This window comes from Cicer arietinum, chromosome 6 (genome assembly GCF_000331145.2).
Source record: "Cicer arietinum cultivar CDC Frontier isolate Library 1 chromosome 6, Cicar.CDCFrontier_v2.0, whole genome shotgun sequence".
NCBI classification, from domain to species: domain Eukaryota; kingdom Viridiplantae; phylum Streptophyta; class Magnoliopsida; order Fabales; family Fabaceae; genus Cicer; species Cicer arietinum.
This window is the reverse complement of record NC_021165.2, coordinates 37953935-37965455: the sequence shown is the minus strand read 5'-3', so window position 1 is coordinate 37965455 and position 11521 is coordinate 37953935. Positions and strand designations below refer to the sequence as shown.

Below are 11521 nucleotides of genomic sequence, written 5' to 3'. Positions count from 1 at the left end.
CGTAAAATCTCTGGATTTTGAAGAAGAAAAAATGAACTCAAATGTGGATCAGTAAACATACCTTATTGAGTGACTTTAACTACAATATAAATAGGAGACTTATGAGGTGTAAGTTATTATTGAGTGGTGTGAGTTTCGAATGAGTACGAGTTATGAATGAGTTGTGATGTGTAAGTTATGAAATTACTGATGGTGATGAAAAGACAAATGAGGTTATAGAATAAGGCAAATAAGCAAAACCATTTTGAGTATTTTGTTTTTATGAAAAATTTGAGGGGTGTGGATAGCAAAACTGTTTTAAAAAATTATTGGAAGAAAAAAGATATAAAAAAATACTATAAACTCAGTTTTCCATTTAGATCCTGTCAAGTTCTAGAAAAATGATAGGAAGGAAACATTCAAAACATTTAGATGCAGAAAACATTAAAAACATACAAAGATTAAGAAGAATGTTTTAACTACTAACTTTTGGATGAAGAAAAATGAAGGTAACTCTGAACTTGAGATGAAAAATCGACCTCTATGTTCCTGTTTATGTTTTGCCTATGTTTTGGATATATAACATAAATTAAATGATCATCACACTACTCTTAATTTGCCTTATCCACCCTCAGTTTCCTCCATGGATATGACAGAAATTAAATCATCATCACACTACTCTTATTTGAACTTTGAACCCTAAATCTACTAACACTTGAAAGAGTAGAAGAAAGAAAGAAAAGAGGTATGAATAGAAGAAAGAGTTTGATGTTATTGTAGACACAAGGCCAAGACAAAATGCTCGCTAGTGACTACAACCGGAAAAATTGAAATAAAGGGAAAATATTTTTTATTTTGTGACCTCTTTGTCCTAATTGTGGCAGTTAATGGTACAATATTTTTTATAGTACATTCAATAATCAAGTCCGCAAATTTGTAACAGAGGTGGAGTAAGAATTAAAATTGTATCAACGGTCTAAACAAAAAATCTATTTATAACTTTAAATTAGTGTATATATTATTATTATCATAGAGAAAGTCACTTTCTTAGTGTCAATAACTATGCATCAAGACAACTATGCATTAGGACAACCAGCAACACCAAGTGGAGCAATGTGAGAAATATAATCACATGTGCCACATCAAATAACAACATATTCCCATGATATAGATTTCACCAACCTTGTCTACTGTCTCTATGATTGCTATTCTGATGATAGTAAGAGGTACCTATTTTCTCATCACACATTTCAAATTTCTAAGAGCAATACAAGACAACAACACGACAATAATTGGTTTTCACACATTTTTCTTCTCATTGCTTTCTACAAATTGATCATTTTTGGCCAATCTTGCAATCACATGTCATGTCCTCTTCAATAGGAAACCCAAAAGGATGCCGACCAAGCCAACAATAACTACATAGATAAAGGGTATACCGCCGTGGCTTTTGTTCGCTTCACGCCTCAAAAGCTCCTATGCATCACAAGATTTAACCAATCAATAATTTTCCAAGAGAACCATAGGTTATAAATAATATACTATGGTGCAATTATTATATTTTGCACCAAACATTTAACAATGTTGGCAAAGACAATGTTATAGATGAATCTTCTATTTCGTCTCTAACATTGTAAGATTTAGCAATAATATAATTTCACTACGCATGCTACTAATATTCAAGGAAAATCATACGAGTGAATCCTACGATTTAGTCCGAAAATTGTAGGAGTATGTTAATTTTCATTGAAATTCTACAAGCACATTAGTGTCCCCAAAATATTTTTTGGCACTAAATTGACCACTCCAAAAGAACTAATGTGATCAAAGAATTCTCATTTTTAGAGACCATTTTGAAATTTCGGTAACTTCATTAGATCAAATTGCCCAACCCTTATAATTTTAGGAACTAAACTGGTGATTTACTCAAAATGACATAGTTTGAGAAGAGTAAATAATCTGTAGTATGCAAAGGAAGAATAGTGTGAATTAAGAGCACACGAGCAAAACTATTATATTTTCTTAATAAGCAACCAAAACATATTATATTACACAACAAACAATTCCCATCGTTCTAAGTATGATTTCAGTGAGCTAGAGACAACTATATGACTATTGCAACAGGTCTAAATATTTCACCTTTCAATTTCTCGGGTTGATGTTAAAATAGCGAAGCACATTTTAAGTAAATGTAAAAGGTTATACAATACGCAAAACATAATGTAACACATTGAAGAATGTGTTCATTGGTTTTGCTTAGGTTGATAACAGAACTAAGCCTATGGATAACATTCAGATGAACCAAAAGCTTTCAATAATCAAGAGTTCACATGGTAGGACACATTTTATTTTTCTTGTGATCTGAAAACAAAATTATTTTAAAATTTGAAAACCAAACAGGTCCCATGTGATCTTTTTATTTCTTTGAATAAGAAAAATCTTTATGAGACATATATTAAATATAGTTCATGTAAAATAGTTGAATAACATAACACATGAACAAATTGGAAGTGCTTAAATTGAACATCATCATAAAATCCACTTTGGCGGTCACTAATATAAAATAACAATAGGATCATAGGATAATGATCAAGATCACCATGCTAAACAATCAAGATAAAACATGAATCCCTAAAGAACATTTATGGAATAAATGCAATACCAGTTCTTGTTGAAGCCTTTTATTTTGCTCAATAACAGAATTCCTCTCCTCAGTTACCTTTGAAATAAGGGTTCTTCCCTGAAATATTAAGAAATTCAAAATGAGCACCGATTTTTCTGAACTCACATCTTACCAAGGATGGCAAACCAGTTTTTTCTGAATATTTCAGGAATACAAGGATGGAAAAACGGATTGGACCATCGGGTTGGCTCTTTTAGCCCTCATTTTTTTACAGGACAAGTCGAAATGTTGAACTTGTAACTACTAGTTGGTCCGTCTAGCCTAACAGAATAAAAACACGGAGTGGTGACGGGGTGGGTTTGGGCAATGGGGTCTGTATCGGCAGTTTTTTTCAATATCAGAGTTAACATTGTTAATAAATGACATGAATCAATCAACTTAAAACAGCTTATATGTGGGACATTACCAAATAACATGTTTAAATTTAAAACAAAATCACAGTATCACAAGATCATTATAAAAAAACATCAATCAGTACATAAAAACATGAAAACTTTTACATATCACATACATTTAGAAGGTGAATCCGACCTCCTAAAACTACAATAGAATCATCATGACCTTTGATATCCCTAGTTCTCTACAATGGCATCAAAACTTGTCCTTTTAGGTTAGGATCAAAATCAAAAGTAGATATTATTGTATGTGGTGGTCGGGGTTCAAGACATGATTGTGACAAAGCAACGGGGTCAGCAACAAAATTATATAGTATTCTGTAACGTAGTGTAATTATATGCAAGCTGCTTTAAAAAATCGAAAAAAGAAAGAAAATTTGGTCTTGTTCGAGAGAAAAGACAGAAAATTCGACTAGGTGAATGATAAGATATTCTTCTAAATGACAAACAGAAAATATGTGACATCTGTATATATATGTCACCTGAAATGAGGTATCCTGCTGTTCTACCCGTTCATTGAACGCCTTCGAAGCCTACAGTGCATGTTCACAACAATTGATTATAACATAAACCATTAAAAATTTATTCGAAATTATATGCAAACCCTGTGGTTATTATAACCTGAAATTCCACAGCACTTGAATGCCCATTTTCTGATACAGATGTTCGAGGAGACGAATCTTCATCAGATCCTTCTCGAACTGGGGATGGTGGTTGAGGAGGAGCAACATAAACAACTCTCAATTTGACCTCTTCAACCTCATAGCCGGACTCTTTATTAAACTACATGCAATAAGAAAAGAAAACAAGTCAATTATGCAAAGTGGGAAGAAACTGCAGTATTTGTCATGTCACACATACAGTGTTATTCGCTAGCACATGAATGGATTGACAGTGATTTGGCAGAATCGCAGTGATCCACCGCGATTTTGGTAAAAGCTATACTTTAGAGCTTCACCAAAATCACGGTGACACCCTGATTTCATCAAACTCATTGTTATTCTAAACATTCACCTAATCTCTATCAAGAAACAGTTTGTTGTTTGTGGTTACCATTTCTGGAGTGATATCTTTTGTGGTTGCTCCAGGGCTTGCAACTACGCTTTGAAGGAGAAACTTATCTTTGCATTGCATGTCAGGAGGTGACTCTTTTTGCGCTTGCATCGTAACTACAAAGTGAAAATGTGAACACGACAGAAATAGTCAGTAAGTAAACAAGAATGCTATTTAGTTCAAATTGCTATGAAAGTTGGTATAAACGAACAGAATGCACGCCATTATATAACGGATCCCATATAAAGATTATAAGTAACTACATATCCTCATGTATACATGGATTTTGCTCTTCTAATGAGAGCAATTGACTTTAGATGGAAAAATAAGAAATCACAACCGTTGACAAAAAAATAGACAATTGATATTTCAACACATCCATGATTTATTACGTATGTGAATGCTTGTAACATCAACCATTGGTTTATTCACCAATGGTTGAGATTGCTTACTTCACCCATTAAGGTGAATTGCTTACTTGAGGTGACTTTCTAGTTAGTCACCTAGGCTGAACAAATAACAATCTTTCAAGATTTGGCTCTTCCAAAATGAATAAACTACATGCAATGAGTAAGTAATCTCAACCATTGATGAAAACAAATTAAGAGTTGATAATTTCAATAAACATATGATATGCAATGCATGTACAAGTAAAATCAACCATCAATTTGTTCATCAATTACAAATATTGTTTACTTTCACTTTTGATGCGTTAGATCCATTCCTTTTCAATCAATCAATTACAATATTTTGTGTGTCTTCAACCAATTACATTATTTCTTGCAACCTTTATAAAAAAAACTCCTGACTAACATGGACCAGAATTCTCTACGGTCAGAGGGAATTTTGCAGTCAGATTGAAATCAAATGGTACAAAATTAAAGCTGAATAAATAAATCAAAAACATTATAAATCACTAATCAAAATTGGATGACTAAGATCTTCCTAGAGACACAATTTGAATGCATGGAATCCATTTTGACAAGCAAATGATTATTCCTTTTTGCATGTCTTTGTGCTTTTGTGTGCAAGAGAGAGAGAGAGACCTATAATATCACAAGTAGACCTAGGCAACACAACTCCAGTGTTAGGCCTAACACAATACTTCTTAGGATTTGTAGTCTTAACCTGCAACACCATCAATGTCACTCCAAATCAAAATCACAACTCTCCATAACACAAAATTTCAAAACCACACAAAAACTTACAAACTCAAAGAAATAGATGAATAAAAAAAAAACTGAGAGTAAAATCAAAACCTTGAAAGCAACATAATTATCTGACTTATTAGACAACTGCAAAGAGCATGAGATCTGCTTCCTCAATTCAACTATTTCACAACAAGAAAATAATAAGAAATTAGAACAAGACCCAGAAGCTAAAATCAAACACAAAAGCAAAAATAAAACCGAATTTTGCTTCGAAAAGTAAACTTTATCTTTGGAACTGAAGAAGCTTACAGGGAAATTGCAGCTCCTGAGGGTATATCTGGAGAAGTTCGCCGGAACTCATGGCGGCGGGATCGGCGGAGAGCACGATCAGTCGAATTTCCGGTGAACAAAAAACGGTTGTGCTAGAGAGAGAGAGAGAGCGAGAGAGAGAGAGAGATGCAACTTGCAAAGTAACAACGTGGGACAGAGTGTGTTTGTCTTCGGAAATATGTCATTGAATCAAAGGGTACTTTCGTCTCTTCGAAGTCGAAAATCATGACCACTATTACTTGTCATGTTTTCATTTTCTTTTTGTCCCATTTTCTTTTATGTAGAAAAAAGTATCAGTTTCGTGTAATCTGCATTCATATACACGGGTAACTCTCATTTTTACTCATACGTGAGAAATATTTACTTCATAAGTAATTTATTTCACACATATTTAAAACAACTGGATAAATAAAAAGGAAAAAATAATACTTTTTATGAATCGACTCTTATTAAATATTGAGATATATAGAAATACCATGATTTAAAGTGTAAAATATTAATTTGAAGATGCAAATAATATTTATCATAATACAGTTATGAAACAAAATAATTTTCATTGTATTAAATACTTAAATAATAAAATTAGGTGTATTTCTTTAGATATTTCTCATATAGTTTTTGACTTAACCGACTATAATTTTATTAAATCTTAATTTTTTATAGTTTGTAACAAAAGAATATCTAAAATTATGTAAGTTTTTTCCATACTTAAATGGTTATACATTAACAGAGACACTTTTGTTATACAAATGAGTCGGTTCGTGTGGATAGTGATGGAGATTTTTGTTGTTTGTATTTGTGGAAGCAAGAGTTATATGTGATATATTTTGTATGTAAAAAAGTATGAGATATATTGTATGTGGGAAAAACCCTTAATCCTAAATTTTATTCATAGCTCTAAAGTTAAATTACAATGTAAAAATATATAATATCCCTAAATTAAGAAACAAATCTTAATGATATCTTATTCTAAATCTTAAATATATTTAAATTTAAATATAAATAAAATCTTCTAAAGATATTCAAACATATTATTCTGAACACTCCTTCTTGATTCAATATCTTTTTAGCATCCTATTTGAATCTCAACTTAGAAATTCAACTTTCTTCTTTTTGACGCTTGATTTCTTTCTTTTATGTTGGTTGTAATTTTTTATAAATATCTTTCTTGAATGAGACCAAATTAATAGTTGACTTGAATTTTTTCTCCTTTGAATTAATCTCTTTTTGATGAGCTTTTTTGTATCTTGGAAACTCCATGGTAGAAACATTGCATTTTTTTTATGGCTTTTAGGTGGTTTTACACCTACATCTTTATTCCCTTCCTTAGCATGAAATTTCTTCAAAACACGAGCATCGTCAAGATCTTCTTTGAGTTTATATTCTTCTTTTTTTTCTTTTCTTTATAAATAACATGTTCATTTTTCATCACATCATATGAGTTGTGATCACTTCTTTGTTGTTTTGATGTTTAATCATACAACTTTTATGTTCAAATAACACTTAGTAGCCTTTCTCCAACAACTAAGCAACACTTAATTTTTTTTTTTATCAACTCTAGGAACATATAAAACATTGGAAATTAGTTTCAAACCTAAGTGACTTTTAATTGTAAGTGTTCCAATACTGCAATGTGTACTCCACTCTCAATTATGACTTTGGAAATAACAGTTTAGTTGAGTTATTTGAAAAGACATCTGATCATAAGTCATATGCTATGTGCAACCACCATCAATAAGACAATCTTTTGAGCGTTTGTTGGTTTTAAAATCTGACATTGCAAGTAGTAGTTCCTCTACATCCTCAACAATGTTAACATCTCCTTGTTCTTGTTATTGTTGTTGAGACACACATACATAATCCATAGTACTAATTGACCATATTGAAGTAGCAATATCAATCACAAGGAAGAGAAGTTTGAATTGTGATTCCCTTTTTTAAAATATTAATTTCTGCTTTCAATTTATACTAACTCAAGATCAATCTTGGTTACTCATAAAAATCCATAACATTTTTTGTTAGTTAAAAATAAGTGAAACAAATTATTTCTACATGATTAGTGATAGTGAGTGACAAATAGTAAAAGAAAGGGATAAGAGAATCACACAATGATGCATCTTGGTTCACCCAAGGTGGGCTATGTCCAGCATTCACAATTTGTGAGTTTTTCCACTAATGTGCTTCACACAAGAACGATCTTGCTTTCACACAATCTTTCTTGATCAGTTACAATATTCACCTTTCAACCTTAAAAGGATTTTTACAATACACTCAAACTATCTTAAGAAATAAATTTGAGTTTCAAATTGTGATAGAAGGTTGTAGGATCATAATCTACTCGTCATTTTTTTGAAAATAATTATTAGCAATAACTCAATAAAGAAATTCCTTGAATATACTATAAGAGAGTTAGAGCTTTTGCTTGATTGATGAGTTTTACTTCGAGTATGATTGTTGTAGTAATGAATTGATTGCTCTAAAAACTCTTGATATTTTCTTCACCTTGATTTTCCTTTTATAGATATGATGAAGGTTAGAGAAAGCTCATTATAGATGTTACTGATCTTTAAAAGCAACATTTGTTCAGAGTGATAACTAATAGACATGTGTTTTATTTGTTGAGGTAAAAACCTTTTTAATGTATGTTTTAATGACAACAAACCTTATGAAATAAATGGTTAACTTTTATGAATGATAGTCTACTAATGATTGCACTTGAGTTTTGTTAAAGCAACATGAATTGTATAAGTGAACAAGAAAGAAGCCATTCACTTCATAAAAGTGCATAAGTATCCACTCAATAATGAAATAACCTCAAAAGGAATGTATCATATATCAATCATTCTAGAGAATGATTATTACATCCTTAAGATAACATCTTCATGAAGAAGATGATCAAACACATTCATACAACAATCAATGATCATACTATGCTATAAATCAAAAGCAATATCATTTGAATGAAGCAAGATCAAATCTAAGAAATGAATAATGTTCTAGTTATTAAATAGAAAAAACAAAGAACATTCTTGACAACATTCTGAAAAACGAAGATCATTTTGGATAGCAGTCTGAAAAACGAAGATCATTTTGGAAAACAATCTGGAAAAGGAAGAATGTTCTAGTTTTGACAGCATTAATCCAAGAACATTTTGGTTTACAAAGAACATAGTCTTCTTTAATTCAAGATCGATTTAGGCTACTAAAATACATCAATCTACATTGCAAATCACTCGTATTCATTACAAAGGAACATAATTATATACTCAAGATCATTTTGGACAGATTCTTTCCATAAGATCAACAAAAAAGCAAAGCAATACATCAAAAATAAAAACCAAGACTAATCTCCAAAGTTGATGGCTAAAGTAAGCAAGTACAAACTAGACAAAAATGATTAAGTCACTGCATCACTCACACACGTACATAACAAAAAAGCTTGGCACGATACAACTGTCAGAAGTTCAAAATCCAACAAATCACTCAAAACAGAATCGAAGAACGTTCTCCATTTTCACAGTTTTAATCCAAGAACGTTCTGATTTTGCAAAAGAACAATATGATTATTCTCTTTTAAAGACAAAATTGAAACATATCATTTTCCACAGTCCAAACCACAACTTAAATGGTATCAAGACTGCTAAAATCAATGGTGAAGCCCAGAACTCGAGCTGAATGCCCAAAAGAGGAAAATAGCCTCAAGATGGATCTCAAATTGATGAGTTGTGAGCAAGGAAACAAGTGCATTGTACTTACAATATTCTAAAGAAAGATCTGCATAATTCTGACATGGAAACAGTATCAAACTGACATTTGACAGCTCACTCACTCATTTACATTTTCCATCAAACCCAAAATGAAGTGTTGTAGCTAAAATATCACTAGAAGGGGGGTTGAATAGGAATTTTGCTGTTTAAAAAGGTTTTTCACGTGTTTTGAAATGCTATCCTCTCTGTGAGGATGCGAACCCGAGGATGATAATTTAAAAATTTAAATTTGAGCTGAGTAAAAGAAAGAGAAAATATAGAGAATGACACACACAACTTTTATATTAGTTCACCCAATGAAGGCTATGTCCAGTCCTCACACACTTGTGAGATTTTACTAATGATGGAACTGATTAACCTCACACAGAGGTTGATTACACTTTGTGTATTATTTAGCCTTACCAAGCTTACAATCTTGTTTCTTACAACTTTCAACTATTTCCAAGTGTAACTCACATGGAAATTACAAAGTGATATGAGTATGATGTTTCTATTTTCTTAAACACTTTCTAAAAAGATATTTCAAAGATCTAGTATAGGATTATAGAAACTATAAAGAGAGGATGGAAATTTCTCTTGATAGCTTTAAGATACTTGATCCTTTTATGTAATGTTGTTGTGTGTTGATGATGAAGAGCATACTGCCTTTTATAGAGACTTTGAGATGCCATTTCCAAGTGACAAATGCTTTATGACTGTTGGGGTCTTCAACCAAAAAGTCCAAGGTCTTTTCTCATATTTACGGGATTGCCATCCAGTTGTCCTTGGACTGGTTCAGTCCATTCTTTTGCACGAGGTTCAAAACTCCTAAGAACTTGGTTGTGAGCTGTCCTTTTCTTTTTCCTTTCTTTAAGACATGTAAGGGCTACATTTTTGTCTTGTTATCTACTGCCTTTTTGTAGGTTGATGTTGGGTCATTTTCAGCATGTGAGAGAGGTATGTTGGATCGCTTTCAATGATGTTGGGTTGCTTTCAATGATGTTAACCATAGCCCCTATCCTCTAACCTAGTATAATATGTCCTCGTACCTCTTCAATCTGCCATCTGACTTCTTTATTTCAAATGTTTTATTTATTCATTCTTTAATATTGGTTTGTCTTCTCTTAATGAATAAAAAAACATTTATTTCAGCGAGGATGAGTATTTTGCAGCTTTGAAGCTTTATCCTCTTTAGGAGCTCATCCTCTCGTATTCCAATCCTCCATACTTTAATCAGATTTTTCTCCTTTTTGTCTTAATGATTAATAAGTAGTTTTCTTATATGAGTTCACTCAAAAGCAGAGATTAGTCATTAACCACAATCATAATCTTTTAAATAATTTTGTTATCATTAAAACCAATTGAGAGAGATTTTGTCTCAACAATCTCCCTCTTTTTGATGATGACAAAATTCTTTAGATTATGATTTTTGTAATATGTAAGGAAGAAATAATTAAGCTCCCCCTCAATCATACAAGTAATAGTTTTGAAAAAATTTCCCTTTTAATATTCAAATTAAAAGCAATTTTGAGATTATACAATATTGAGGTAAAAAGAACTTTCATTAAACTAAGACATAATTGATTTAATTGTTCCAACAACTTAACCGTAATACCAAAACATTAACAAAACATATGATCAACATATTACTTCAAAACATATGACAAAATAGTTAATAATATGACTCCCCCTGAATGAAGTTGGCAACAAAAAGTAGTAAAACAACATAGATTCACTCGGTGGAGGATGAATCTTCAGACTATGAGGATGAGGATGAAGAAACAAGAACAAAGGATGGTTGGGATGGTACCTCAGGAGGATGATCATTAGAAGCAACAGAAGGAACCAAATGTTTGGTGACCCATTCAAGAATGAAGCCAAACTGAGCAATGGTATTTTCGAAATGAGTGAAATTGATAAGCAATTTCTTTTGGTCCTTCTGTATGGTCTTTAGAAGCTTTAACTGCTTGTGGTTCTATTTTTCTTTTGTCCTCTTGTTGGGCTTTGATTCTTTGGGTTGATCATCTACACTCGCACTTTTGTTGTGCGAGCTTCCAGCCTTATCGTTGGATGAGTTATCAAATGTTGCAGCCAAGAAGGAATCAAAAGAGCTAAAATGCCCAGGAACCTTTGGAAGAGGTTGGGACAGTTCTTCTACTAATGGGGCAGATGTAAACGGTGCAT

General features: G+C 31.9%; 1 protein-coding gene across 1 annotated transcript; it reads right to left on the bottom strand.

Moving 5' to 3' along the window:
* Positions 1 to 956: 956 nt before the first annotated feature.
* LOC101497880 (vesicle-associated protein 1-2) lies at positions 957 to 5837 on the bottom strand. Its single transcript, XM_004506418.4, has 8 exons — positions 5571 to 5837; positions 5370 to 5440; positions 5157 to 5238; positions 4111 to 4226; positions 3679 to 3840; positions 3540 to 3590; positions 2642 to 2719; positions 957 to 1455 (listed from the first exon to the last, which is right to left on the bottom strand). The coding sequence occupies exons 1-8, from the start codon at positions 5620 to 5622 to the stop codon at positions 1345 to 1347; spliced, it is 723 nt and encodes a 240-aa protein (XP_004506475.1). The 5' UTR covers positions 5623 to 5837; the 3' UTR covers positions 957 to 1344.
* Positions 5838 to 11521: the final 5684 nt, after the last annotated feature.